The sequence below is a fragment of the Moschus berezovskii genome, chromosome 20 (assembly GCF_049115385.1).
Source record: "Moschus berezovskii isolate FMDL1 chromosome 20, NW_MosBer_1.0, whole genome shotgun sequence".
NCBI lineage: Eukaryota > Metazoa > Chordata > Mammalia > Artiodactyla > Moschidae > Moschus > Moschus berezovskii.
In genome coordinates this window covers 48238223-48252086 of record NC_142479.1, presented here as the reverse complement: position 1 = coordinate 48252086, position 13864 = coordinate 48238223, and the positions used below count along the sequence as shown (strand labels likewise).

Here is a 13864-nt window from a genome sequence, read left to right as displayed (position 1 = left end):
GCTCATCTGCACCTCTCTTTGCTGTGCTGTCTGTCCTACAGCTGTGCTGGCTTCTGGAGCACCTCAGCCCTGACTCACTACTGTGCCACAGGGCCTTTGCACATCTGTTCCTCCTGCTTCCCCAGCACTTCCCCCAAGCCCTTTCCAGATTGCATCCTCTTGTTCTTTGCAGGCTGTGACACAAAGGTGATTTCCTTAGGAAGGCCTTCCTCTCTCCCACCAGACCAGTTTCCTTGTGATACCTAGTCATGGCACGTCTCACAGTGGGTGGTTGTACATTAATTTGTATGGCTGTTGGATTAGTTTTTGCCTCACTCATCAGACTGTGAGTAACACAAGGATGGGATGGCCTGGTCTCTCTCTGCCCACTGTGGTACCTAGCAGAGTGTCTCATGGGCACTCAATAAATGTTGACTAAGGGTAGCTGGGAGGGATTGGGGGTAGGAGGAGAAGGGGACGACAGAGAATGAGATGGCTGGATGGCATCACCAACTGGATGGAGGTGGGTTTGAGTGAACTCCGGGAGTTGGTGATGGACAGGGAGGCCTGGCATGCTGTGATTCATGGGGTCGCAAAGAGTCGGACATGACTGAGCAACTGAACTGAACTGAACTGAAGTGTAGCAAATGAGACTCATAAAATACCTGATAGCACCTGAAAGTTGGTTCATTATTATTATTCAGGGAAGGTTTCCTGAGGGGGTGAGGTTTGAGCAGGAACTTCAGGTGACGGGGCAGAGCAAAGGCGAAGCTCCCAGTTTGGATGGCCTGGAAAAGCCACTCCTTTGCCTCTCACTTCATTTCTCATTTGTAAAACGCGCAAGGTTGGACAAAATGACCGGAGGCTCTGGCTTTCCATGGCCCTGGCATCCTCACAGCCTCTATATTCTCCATAAGAGGGTTACCTCCCCGCAGGCCCTGATTTGCATCCTATCGAGCCCACCCAGTTTTTTGCACAGACCTGTGTCCTCCTACGGAGAAGGCAATGGCAAGCCACTCCAGTACTTTTGCCTGGAAAATCCCATGGATGGAGGAGCCTGGTAGACTGCAGTCCGTGGGGTCGCTAAGGGTCGGACACGACTGAGCGACTTCACTTTGACTTTTCACTTTCACACATTGGAGAAGGAAATGGCAACCCACTCCAGTGTTCTTGCCTGGAGAATCCCAGGGACGGGGGAGCCTGGTGGGGTCACACAGAGTCGGACACGACTGAAGTGACTTAGCAGCAGCAGCAGCAGCAGTGTCCTCCTAAGCCCCGAGTATACGGTCTGCAGTCCCGTGATCGGCCACCGGGCGGCGCTCAGAGACCAGCCTGCTGCCGGCCTTATCGGAGAAGACACTCCGGCGGCCGGTTCGGGGCCTGCTCCCGCCCTCCCTTCCTGTCCGCAGCGTCCGGGCCGACCGCCACCAGCAGCCATGCTGGGCGCGCGGGCCTTACGGTGCCGCGGCTTCCTGCTGCCCGGGGCCGGGCCAGCCCTCGCCTTGAGCTACAGGTACAGGCGGGCGAGGGGCACGCTTCAGCACCCGGCGCCTACGGAGCACTAGGGTCAGTTGTCCTGGCGCTGGTCCCCTGTGCCTGCCCGGTCACCCCCCCCACCCCATGCCTGCCTTCCCCCCAGACTAGGGCCAGCTCCTGCGACCGGGCTCAGACAGTAATCCTCTCCTCCCTCCCTCCCCCACAGCTGCAGGGCTCGCTTGCCCCAGGAACTCTGTTCTGACACCATCTCCAGGAAGCCTTCCTTGAACCCCAATGCTGGGCCAAGGGTCCTTGTCCAACAACACCCTGAGCTGGCCTGTCACAGCCCTTGATGCTGCAAGGGCTTGTCATTACTTAAGCCTGCCCCACCCATGCTGCCCTCCCAGGCTGAGATCAGCTCGAGTTACTGATTCTTTGAGGGTAATGGGGGTCTGGCACAGGATCTGGCCCCCCAGAAGTGCCAGTGGCTGGATGTTGAGTGAGGGAGTCCCTGATGCCAAATGAATTTCTTCTCCTTGCCCTTCACCTGGCCCAGTCCTACACACAGCAGCCAGCAGCCTTCCTGCCCAGATCATATACCCAGGCAGGCATGCCAGAGATAGCTCCCGCACAGTCACCCTGGATGGGGCCCCGTGAGGGGGAGAGAATGGAGCCTGAAGGACCATTCCACCCATTGTGACTCGCCCTGACTTCACAGTCATCATCGTTCCCACCACCAGGTCGGAGAGGTTGGGGGAGACTAACCTGGCAGGGAGCCCCCAATGAGCCACCTTTCTTCACCCCCCCAAAAACACAAGGGGGAGCACAAAGGCCACGGTCTCCCCCGTGGTTCAGAAAGGTGGGTTGGGCTGGGAGCAGGGGGTTCCGGGAGAGATACCACGGGGGTGAGGGGGTGGTCAGGTGGGCCTCTGGGCATGTGTAGGTGGAAGCAGTGGAGACTCCTGGTCTGACCTGCCTGACCCACCTGCCCACACCAGGGGTAGCTCCTCCCGGGACAAGGACCGAAGTGTGATGGTCAGTAGTTCAGTGCCCATGCCTGCTGGAGGGAAGGGGAGCCGGACTAACTGCTGTCAGTCCACACCCCAGAAGGTCCCCAACCGCCTGATCAATGAGAAGTCACCGTACCTCCTGCAACATGCCTACAACCCTGTGGACTGGTGAGTCCTCTCCTGATGCCCTCCTGGGGCAGCTAGATCCTCAATCTTCCTACTGCCCTCCTCCCGAGCTAGTGAGTGATGCCCCCACTCTACTGGCCTTAGGTACCCCTGGGGACAGGAAGCCTTTGACAAGGCCAAGAAAGAAAACAAGCCAATTTTTCTTTCAGGTACTGCATCCACCATTCCTGGGATGGGTGCAGGGGAGTGGTGGTAGGTGGGGGATGGGTCCTATGGGCCTGGGGCCTTCTAGGAACCTAGATGCTAGGGCATCACAGGCCCAGCTGGAGTCCTTTGGCTGCCCCTCTCTGACCAGTCACTGGTCCTGGTCCCCGTGGCCCTGTTCCAGTGGGATACTCCACCTGCCACTGGTGCCACATGATGGAAGAAGAGTCCTTCCAGAATGAGGAGATTGGCCGCCTGCTCAATGAGGACTTTGTCAGCGTGAAGGTGGACCGGGAGGAGCGGCCTGACGTGGACAAGGTGTACATGACTTTTGTGCAGGTGAGTGGTCTTCCCTTGGACGGGTGGTTGCCCGTGTACATGGGGCTGCTCCCCTCACCCTTGCCCTCTCTCTGCCAGGCCACCAGCAGTGGTGGGGGCTGGCCCATGAGTGTGTGGTTGACTCCCAACCTACAGCCCTTTGTGGGGGGCACCTATTTTCCCCCTGAGGATGGCTTGACCCGAGTTGGCTTCCGCACAGTGTTGATGAGGATACGGGACCAGGTGGGTATGCACTGGGGGACGGGGGCCGGGAGTCGAGGGGGCCTCAACCGCATGCTGACCTCCAGGTCTGCCCCTGCCTCCCACAGTGGAAACAGAACAAGAATACCCTGCTAGAAAACAGTCAGCGGGTCACCACAGCTCTGCTGGCTCGCTCGACGATCAGTATGGGTGACCGCCAGCAGCCACCTTCTGCTGCCACCATGAACAGCCGCTGCTTCCAGCAGCTGGATGAGGGCTATGATGAGGAGTATGGTGGCTTCGCCGAGGCCCCCAAGTTCCCCACACCAGGTCGATGCCCCCTGCCCCGCGCCCACACCAGCCCTGGCCTGGCCTTCTGAAGCCTACCCTAGCCAGTGATCTCTTCTGACTCCTGTCTTGGTTATTAACTTCCCACTCTCCTGTCTGGCCAGTGACCGCCTAACCCCGTCCTGCCTGTCAGTAGCTATCTAGCGAAGCTCTGACTTTTGGTCTTAGCAGGGACTCTCTCTGATGCTGACCTTGGTAATTATCACCCGTCCTCTGGGTTGACCTAGCCTATCCAGAGAAACGGCCTATTGAGTGAACCCGAAACCCTAGTCTGGCCAAAGTCCTGATCACCGAGATCTCGGCCCCCTGCCCTTCCTATTCTCTAACCTGTGTCTTCTTGGTGTCCGCAGTGATTCTGAGTTTCCTGTTCTCCTACTGGCTCAGCCACCGGCTAACCCAGGACGGCTCTCGGGCCCAGCAGATGGCCTTGCACACCCTGAAGATGATGGCCAATGGGGGTATCCGAGACCATGTGGGGCAGGTGAGGCAGGGGCAGGCATTCCTTGGAGAGGGCAGCAGGTGGCAGCGGGATGGGGGCAGTGGCTGCGGTCAAACTCCAGCCCCATGTTCGTCCTGGCACAGGGCTTCCACCGCTACTCCACGGACCGCCAGTGGCATGTCCCCCACTTTGAGAAGATGCTGTATGACCAGGCACAGCTCACGGTGGCCTATTCACAAGCCTTCCAGGTGTCCTCTGACCCCAGCCCTGAGTGGAGACCCAGCCTGTCCACCTACTCTTGGCTGCCCCTTCCAGGGCCTTCCTGGTGACCTGTGGCTCCCCGTTAACTTCACCCCTAATTCAGTCTCATGGTCACTATCCAGCCTCCCTCCCTGACCCCGTGGGAGGACACTTACTGCCCACCTCGTACCTAGAGACCTCTGCTTACAGCCTCCTTCCTCCCTACTCAGATCTCTGGTGATGAGTTCTACTCCGAAGTTGCCAAAGGTATCCTGCAGTATGTCGCTCGGAACCTGAGTCACCGGGTGTGTGTCCACTGAGGCAGGCAGGCCTGGCTGCGGGAGGGCTTGGGGCCTCCACTGCCCTGAAGGGAGGGGCCAGCCAACTCTCCCCTCCCTACAGTCTGGAGGCTTCTATAGTGCAGAGGACGCGGACTCCCCTCCGGAGCGGGGTATGCGGCCCAAAGAGGGCGCCTTCTACGTGTGGACTGTCAAGGAGGTCCAGCATCTCCTCCCTGAGCCTGTACTGGGTGCCACCGAGCCTCTGACCTCAGGCCAGCTCCTTATGAAGCACTATGGGCTCACGGAGGCTGGCAACATCGGCCCCAGTCAGGTGAGGACTGCTGAGATCACAGGAGAGGTCTTCAAACCACACAGACCAGTGGACTCCCTTGGACAAGAACTGTCTTTCTCAGGACCCCAAGGGGGAGCTGCAGGGCCAGAACGTGCTGACCGTCCGGTATTCGCTGGAGCTGACTGCCGCCCGCTTTGGTCTGGACGTGGAGGCTGTACGAACCTTGCTCAATTCAGGTCTCGAGAAGCTCTTCCAGGCCCGGAAACATCGGCCGAAGCCGCACTTGGACAGCAAGATGCTGGCTGCCTGGAACGGTGAGGTGGTGTGTCTGAGGCCTGATCCGTATATTGAATTCCCCTTCACAAGGGCCCTTATGTATGTCAGGCACCTGCTGAATATTAATTTTTTCTTTGTCAGAATTACTGTCCTTAATTTACAAATGAGCAAACTGAAGCCTATAGTAATCCACCCAAGATCATACAGAGACAGGAGCCCAGGCTTGCCTGGCTCTGGAGCTTAAACTCTTATACACTTGTCCTGTTGCTCCAGGGAGATATCAGAGCTTGGGGGGTTGGGATAGACATACCTGGAGAGCCCCGGCTGGGGTCACAACCACCTGTGTCTCCTCCCTCCAGGACTGATGGTGTCTGGCTTTGCTGTGACTGGGGCTGTTCTGGGGCAGGAGAGGGTGATCAACTATGCCATCAATGGTGCCAAGTTCCTGAAGCGGCACATGTTTGACGTGGCCAGTGGCCGCCTGATGCGGACCTGCTATGCAGGCTCTGGTGGGACTGTGGAACACAGGTAGGGTACTGGGCAGCCTGGGAAGGCTTGCCTCCCTAGGCATCCCAGGCCTCTCTCTGCCCCTCTCCTCCCCTCTGGGTCGGTGCTAATCCTGATTCTGCTTTCTGCTCACTGTGAGCTCTCTTACCCTCCTTGAGACCTTTTGCTCATCTGAGCAATGGGCTAACAGGACCTACCCAAGAGCTAGATTTTGAGAGTTAAATAAAGACATGTGCAAAGTGCCTCTTCTGTGAAAGTGCCTTTTTTCCTGGCCTGTCCCCCTAGCAACCCGCCCTGCTGGGGCTTCCTGGAGGACTACGCCTTCGTGGTGAGGGGCCTGCTGGACTTGTACGAGGCCTCACAGGAGAGTGCGTGGCTCGAGTGGGCTCTGCGGCTGCAGGACACGCAGGACAGGCTCTTCTGGGACCCCCGGGGTGGCGGCTACTTCTGCAGCGAGGCTGAGCTGGGGGCTGGCCTGCCGCTGCGCCTGAAGGACGGTCAGTGAGGGCGTGGAGCTGGGGTACTGGACCCAAGTGGGCTTGGTTTTTCCTGGGGGAGAGGAGTAAGTGCAGTGTGGTGGTGAAGAGCTGGCAAGGGCAGGGCCCAGGCCCTCGTGGGCTTCCATCTTTAGCACTGAGTGACTCTGAACTGGTCTCTTTACCTTTCAGAGTCTCAGATGCTTAATATGCAAAATGGAGCTAATGGTGGCATTTCCTTACATGGTTGACACAAAGATTAATGTAGCTATTCTGTGAGCATGCTTAGTGACAGTAACTGACATGCCTAGATAGACTAAACAAGGCCAACTTCATCCCTATCCTCATAAGGCTTTCTAGGTAGTGAGGGAGACAATGCACAGACAGTACTATTTAAAGCAAAATCGCACACACACGCATAGTTAAAACTGTGAGTGCCATGGAGAATTAGGAGCTGTCCACTGTGTACCCTGATCCTGACTTTTCTCAGTGGCATTTAGCATCACCTGATGCATCTAGTCTGTTAACGGCATCCAGATTTAAGTGTCTTGGGGTCAGGATGTTGTCACTGCTGTATCCCTAGGATCTCCTGCACATCTGGTATGTAATTAGGTGCTCAATAGATATTAACTGAATGACTGAAAGGGCCCTGACAGAACAATGGTAGGGCCCAACTCAGCGGGGAAAGTAAAATTAAACCTGTATAGGTGTCATTTACCCAAGGACTGGCGGGCAAGATAGAGCCATGTGGTCCTGCAGGATCAGGAGAGGGATTTCAGGTGGAGGGAACAGCCCCTGAGAGGCTCTGAATGGGCAGCTTGTGTCCTGGAGGACAGAGGGGCAGAGGCCAGCGTGAGGGGAGGATGCCCAGGGGGCTGGATCCCTGCAGGGTCTTACAAATGTGGCAAGGAGTAGAAGGCTCTGGTGAGTTTCGAGTTGGTTGTGATCTGCTCTGGTTTAGATCTCAGAGTGTCACCCTGACCGATGGTAGAGAACGGATGGGGAAACAGGGAGGCTAGGTAGGAAGCCGTTAGTGGTGCTCAGTCCAGGCAAGTGATGGCAAAGTCCAGACAAGGCAGAAGTACAAGATGGGAGAAGTGGTCAGTTTGGATCTATTCTGGTCACAGACCCTGCAGATTCACAGTGGGAGGTGAGGAGGTCGGAAGGAGGGGCAGTTGGTAGCTGGGTGGAGGTTTCAGCTGGGAGATGCAGGACCCTGGGGAGCAGCAGCTCAGTCTGGGCAGGTGGAGTTGAGGATGCATGTGAGGGTCCATAGGGTCAGTTACTGCTGGGCCTGGCATTCATTCTCAGACCTGGGGCAGGAGCCGGTGGGCAGGGACTCCTCCACCCCATCCCCCTGCCATCCTGGCAACAGTCTTGGACCAGGCTCCTGGGACCCGGTGACCCTCCCTCCCTGTCCCCTACAGACCAGGACGGTGCAGAGCCCAGTGCCAACTCTGTGTCGGCCCACAACCTGCTTCGGCTGCACGGTTTCACCGGCCACAAGGACTGGATGGACAAGTGTGTGTGCCTATTGACCGCCTTCTCTGAGCGCATGCGCCGTGTCCCCGTAGCATTGCCTGAGATGGTCCGCGCCCTCTCAGCCCACCAGCAGACCCTCAAGCAGGTGGGGCCCTTGGGCCGGGACCCAGGGTGGAAGGGAAGCAGGGGTTGCAATGGAGGCATGGAGTGGAGTTCCTGGGGCTGTCCCCAGAGCTCAGGTCCACGAGTGTGTAGCCCTCTGTGAGTGTGTGTCTCTGAGGGAAAGTCTGTAAGGCTGCTTTTTCGAGGCAGAAGAGTCTGTTTGTGTCTGAGGCAGGTCTCCATCGTGAGCAGGTGCCTTTGTGAGTTCCTGTGAGTAAGGTTCTCAGAGGAGAGGGTTAAATATGGATCCCTGTGGTTGCTGAAATGTGTGTCCGCCTGCCTCTGTGTGTCAGTATAGTTGGGTCAGCAGTGAAGTGTGTGCAGGCGTGTGTTTCTGGGTGTATGTCCCTATGTGTGTTCCCTATGTGTGTTATTGCTGGGTGTGTGCATCTGGATTTGTATAGCTCTGGAGGTGTGTGTGACTGTGTGCCGGCCTTTCAATGTGTGCTGGGGTGAGTGTTCACCAGTACATGGTTACCTCGTTGTATGTGTATGCCCCATGTTTAGGTTTGCCTGCTTATATTTGTATGTCTGCCTGTGTATCTGTGCCTCTGTGGCCTCTGTGTGTGTGTGTCCATGTGTGTGTGTGTGTGTGTCTGGTGTCTGGTGTCTGCTCTCTGCCGGCATCTGCTCTGTGTATATGTGATGACTCTGTGTCTCCCTGTGTCTGGCTTTGTGTGTCTGTGTGTCTATGTGTGAATGTATGTGTCTGGTGTCTGCTCTCTGCGGGCATCTGCTCTGTGTGTTGTGTGATGCTCTGTGTCTCTCTGTGTCTGGCTCTGTGTGCGTGTGTGTGTCTTCCAGTGTATCGAGTCTTATGTACCTGTGCCGGTGTCTCTGCCCATGTGTGCCTGTCCCTGTGTATCTCTATCGCTACATAAGACCCTGCCACTTAGTGTGTTCTCATTTGTGTGTGTGTGTGTATGTGTATGTGTTCTCACCTGCTGATCAGTAAATCTGATGCAGCCTCCTGGCAGCTGATCTGTGGGATGCTGAGTCCCTATTTCTTCTTAGGCATATAGGATGGGTGGCAGGCAATGGCACCCCACTCCAGTCCTTTTGCCTGGAAAATCCCAGGGACAGGGGAGCCTGGTGGGCTGCAATCTATGGGGTCACTAAGAGTTGGACACGACTGAGCGACTTCACTTTCACTTTTCACTTTCATGCATCGGAGAAGGAAATGGCAACCCACTCCAGTGTTCTTGCCTGGAGAATCCTGGGACGGGGGAGCCTGGTGGGCTGCCGTCTATGGGGTCGCACAGAGTTGGACACAACTGAAGCGCCTTAGCAGCAGCAGCAGCATGGGTGGCAGGAGGATGGGGAGGGCCTGTTGGGTCTGGATCCAGCCTCTTTGCATCAGTCATTGGAGTTAACCTTTCTGTTCTGGCTAGATTGTGATCTGTGGAGACCCCCAGGCCAAGGATACCAAGGCTCTGTTGCAGTGTGTCCACTCCATCTACATCCCTAACAAGGTTTGGTCTCTGAGCCCAGCCCCACTCTCAACCTCCCCTGCCTGGGAGCTCTCACTTCCTCAGCTCCCCAGTATCTCTGGCTCCTCTGAAGGCTTGGAGGAGAAACCCGCTAGTGGGTCCTGCTGGTGTCTGGGTGGCCCCTGGTGACACTCTCTGCCGTTCTCCCAGGTGCTGATTCTGGCTGATGGGGACCCCTCGAGCTTCCTGTCCCGCCAGCTGCCTTTCCTGAATACCCTTCGGCGGCTAGAAGACCAGGCCACTGCCTATGTGTGTGAGAATCAGGCCTGTTCGATGCCCATCACCGAGCCCTGCGAACTACGGAAACTGCTCCATCAGTGAATGCCTCCCCTACCTTGGGCTGGGGCAGAAGGTGGAGCTTCCCAACCAACCAGAGACTCAGGCCCTGCAGGGCCCTGCAGAACCTTTGGCCACCCCTGGGCACCATGTCACCAGGTGACCTCGGCCATCCCTTCTGCTCCCCCCTGAGCACCCACTCACCCTGGAATAAACCTAACAGCATCCCGCAGTAACCTCTGGGCCTCAGCCTTGCTTCTGAGAGAGGGGCCTCGGGCTCCAGCATGGAAACCAGCAGCCCAAGTTTCCTTTTTCTGGGAGCCCCTGGATGATCCTCCTGTATTCTTGGATTCCTGTTTTACCTTCAAAGGTCACCAGGCTAACTCTGCCCCCCTCCATGGTCATTACAACCTGAGTGAAGCTGAGGTCAGGGGATTGGTAATGGTCACCAGGGATGGGGGTGGGGTGTGGACTTGCACAAGAGGAGAAAGGCCAGTCCTTGCCCTCAGACAGGGTTAAGAAAGGTCGCTGCCTCTCTTCCCATTGTTTCCTCCAATTTTAAGCTGGGATGCTTCATATGAGCTTTTATTTTTCATGGAATTTACATATTTTCTGGTCCATTATGGGAGCTGCTCTTATCAGGACCAAGGACTTTTCTTTTGGGGTATCTATCCAGCTCTCAGCCTTCCCACAGGAAATCGTATTGTCCATCCCCCTGATTTCATATATGTCAGTCCAGGGAAAGAGTTGGGTTGGAAGTCCTTCTCCAAACCTGAGTACTTCTTGTTGCAGGGACAACCTCTGCCTGCCTGTGATCTCCTTCTGTTCCCTCAGTGTTGGGAGATGCTCACAAGATTCATCCTTGGCACCCACATCTTCACAGGCCCTGGAAGCCCCATCTAGTTTTCCTCAGGAAGAGGGGACTAGAAGCATTCTTTGGGAAGGGCAAGTACAGAGTAATGGGGCTGCACCTCAACCCTGAGCCCTTTGGGGGTCTGATGAGCCTAGGTACCCTTGTAGCCCCAGAGCCAAGCAGTACAGAGAGCCAGGAGAGGCTGCTAGAGATAAGATCTGAGTGGGGCCACTGCTTGTGGGAATGTCAGCAGAGGGGAGGAGTGGAGCTGGAAGGGGCTGGGAGACTGAAGTAAACCACTTCAAGTTCTGCTCAGGACTATCGCCACCCCTTGCACACTGTTAATCACAGCCACAAATGGTCACTGGGACCTGGGTATGGGCAGATGGGCCAGTGGCAAGCCACCGGCCGAGCTGGAGAGGATTAGGGCTCCAGCCAACAAGGTCACCTAGCCCTTTCTGGCTGAAGCCTGTTCATCCTGGCCAGGAAGTCTGGATAAGCAGAACCTGGTCTGGGGTGCAATGAGGAGAGAGGGTGGTGGTTGGTGGTTTAGTCGCTAAGTCATGACCAATTCTTGCCACCCCATGGACAGAGGAGCCTGGAAGGCTACAGTCCATGGGATTCTTCAGGCAAGAATACTGCAGTGGGTTGCCATTTCCTTCTCCAGGGGATCTTCCCAACCCAGGAGTCAAACCCGGGTCTCCTGCATTATAGGAGGATTCTTTACCAACTGAGCTACAAGGGAAGCTCCAGGAGGGAGGGTGGAGCATGGTAAAGCACAGGTGGCCTTTTTTTTCAGCCCCAGCTGTGGCTTTGAAAATGTCTAGGCAGTTTGCAAAGCCCTCTTAACTCAGTTGTCCCACTCACCCTCATGAATGAGATGGCAAGGTAGGTAACTTCTGCTTCATACGAATAGATGTTCAAGACCCATAGTGGGTAAGAAAACTGGTCTGAAAGCATCTGACACATCTCATTCTTTCTGGGGTCTTTGGCATACAATAAAGACTACTAGGGCTTCCTCTTTCTCCAGGAAGTCCAGCTATAAAGGAGAGTCATTTGGTGTTTTCTGCCCCTCCATCCAGACTTCTGTGGTGGATAAGCAGAGAATCCGCCTGCAATGCAGGAGACTCAGGTTCGATCCCTGGGTTGGGAAGATCCCCCTGGAGAAGGAAATGGCCACCCACTCCAGTATTCTTGCCTGGGAAATCCCATGGACAGAGAAGCCTGGCAGGCTACAGTCCATAGGGTCCCCAAAGAGTTGGAAACACCTGAGCAACTCGCCACCAACAAGAGTGCCCCTTCATCCAGTCTTCTTTCTCCGTCTCACCTCTTCTCCTTGCCCTGGTATCAGGCACGCACCTGACAGTGAAAGTGAAAGTTGCTCAGCTGTGTCTGACTCTTTGTGACCCCATGGGTGGAATTCTCCAGGCCAGAAGACTGGAGTAGGTAGCCCTTCCCTTCTCCAGGGGATCTTCCCAAACCAGGGATCAAACCCAGGTCTTCTGCATTGCGGGCAGATTCTTTACCAGCTGAGCCACAGTCGGTTCAGTTCAGTCACTCAGTCGTGTCCGACTCTTTGCGACCCCGTGAATCACAGCACGCCAGGCCTCCCTGTCCATCACCAACTCCCGGAGTTCACTCAAACTCATGTCCATCGAGTCGGTGATGCCTTCCAGCCATCTCATTCTCTGTCGTCCCCGTCTCCTCCCACCCCCAATTCTTCCTAGCATCAGACTCTTTTCCAGTGAGTCAACTCGATGTATGAGGTGGCCAAAGTATTGGAGTTTCAGCTTTAGCATCAGTCCTTCCAATTAACACCCAGGATTGATCTCCTTTAGAATGGACTGGTTGGATCTCCTTGCAGTCCAAGGGACTCTCAAGAGTCTTCTCCAGCACCACAGTTCAAAAGCATCAATTCTTCGGCGATCAGCTTTCTTCACAGTCCAACTCTCACATCTATACATGACCACGGGAAAAACCATAGCCTTGACTAGACGGACCTTTGTTGGCAGAGACGCCAGCTCCGGCGGCGCAGACGCGAGCTGAGCCACAAGGGAAGCCCCAAAATCCTGGAGTGGGTAGCCTATCCCTTCTCCAGCAGATCTTCCTGACCCAGGAATCGAACCAGGGTCTCCTGTGTTGCAGGTGGATTCTTTACCGGCTGAGCGATCAGGGAAGCCCACACCTGACAATGGGAGTTGGTAAATAAGTTCTGAGGAGAGTTAGGGCCTTAAAGGGTTAGTTCTCTTAGGCGTGCTTGCCTTTTCTAAAGAGGGCACAGCTGAGAATAAGTCTTGCTCAAATGTGGGGTTGTAAGTCTTCAGCCTCTCTCTTCCTTTTCCCTCTTGAGTATGCACCTTGTTCAGCCAGTAGGACTGTCCTGGAGGAGCTGTGGGCCAGGGCCATTGGAGACAGTCATTTAAGTAATTTCATCATTTCCTGGAGCCTCAGTTTCCTTATCTAAAAAATACCACCCAGCTCCCAGCACCCACCCAGCCACCAACTCCCAAGGCTGTGAGGTGACTAAATGGGACAGTATATCATTGCTGAGCAGAGAGCATCACCAATGGGAGGATTCTCTCAGTTCCTGAGGGAGCCATACAAAGTTGCTGCTGCTGCTAAGTCATTTCAGTCGTGTCCGACTCTGTGCGACCCCATAGATGGCAGCCCACCAGGCTCCCCTGTCCCTGGGATTCTCCAGGCAAGAACACTGGAGTGGGTTGCCATTTCCTTCTCCAATGTGTGAAAGTGAAAAGTGAAAGTGAAGTCGCTCAATCATGTCTGACTTGTAGCAACCCCATGGACAGAAGCCTACCAGGCTCCTCCGTCCTTGGGATTTTCTAGGCAAGAGTACTGGAGTGGCTTGCCATTGCCTTCTCCAATCCAGACTTGAGGGAGGTGTAAATGGGAGTGGGCTGAAAGGGCTGGTGGAGCAGGGTCCATTTGGAGGTTCTCCTCTAAAATCAGAGGAGGCTTTAGCCACAGACCAGCTGAGACCCAGAGAAAGGAATTTCTTATCCCTCCCATTCCCCTTGTCTGCCTGAGGTTATTTATTCATCTAACAGATTTATTAAGCACCTACTTACTATGTGCCAAACTGATGAGCAAAATGGACATAGCCCCTGCCTTCAAGGAACATAGAGCCTAGAGGGGAATATAACCATTTCATTGCCATAAATAGAGACATAAACCCAGGCTGGGCCAAGTCCTCTGAGATTACGGACTGTGGCGTGACCCAGTACGGAGTTCTCAGCACTTTGGCACTTAGTAGGTACTGTAATAGTTACTAAATACTTGCTGAAAGAAGGCCACCCTGAGGAGGTAATGTCAGAGCTGAGGCTTGGAGTTGAAGATGATTTCATGGCTTCCTTTGTCTTCTTTGTGGGTCCTGCCTCCCTCCTTACCTCCTGCAGTACAACCAACAGTGA

At 55.3% G+C, this 13864-nt stretch overlaps 1 protein-coding gene across 1 annotated transcript; it reads left to right on the top strand.

Annotated features, from left to right (window-relative positions):
• Positions 1-1101: 1101 nt before the first annotated feature.
• SPATA20 (spermatogenesis associated 20) lies at positions 1102-9810 on the top strand. Its single transcript, XM_055396702.2, has 16 exons — positions 1102-1492; positions 2454-2633; positions 2736-2800; positions 2980-3134; positions 3213-3356; positions 3443-3644; positions 4013-4143; positions 4245-4349; positions 4572-4646; positions 4744-4953; positions 5036-5228; positions 5550-5718; positions 5983-6194; positions 7601-7800; positions 9209-9289; positions 9458-9810. The coding sequence occupies exons 1-16, from the start codon at positions 1416-1418 to the stop codon at positions 9626-9628; spliced, it is 2370 nt and encodes a 789-aa protein (XP_055252677.2). The 5' UTR covers positions 1102-1415; the 3' UTR covers positions 9629-9810.
• Positions 9811-13864: the final 4054 nt, after the last annotated feature.

What these genes read in the sequence shown, in the direction of transcription:
- SPATA20 (XM_055396702.2), top strand. Translation starts at nt 1,416, where the DNA reads ATGCTGGGCGCGCGGGCCTTACGGTGCCGCGGCTTCCTGCTGCCCGGG. An exon ending in CTCGGAACCTGAGTCACCGG is followed by an intron (nt 4,647 to 4,743) that starts GTGTGTGTCCAC and finishes CCCTCCCTACAG; the next exon opens with TCTGGAGGCTTCTATAGTGC. An exon ending in ACCAGCAGACCCTCAAGCAG is followed by an intron (nt 7,801 to 9,208) that starts GTGGGGCCCTTG and finishes TGTTCTGGCTAG; the next exon opens with ATTGTGATCTGTGGAGACCC.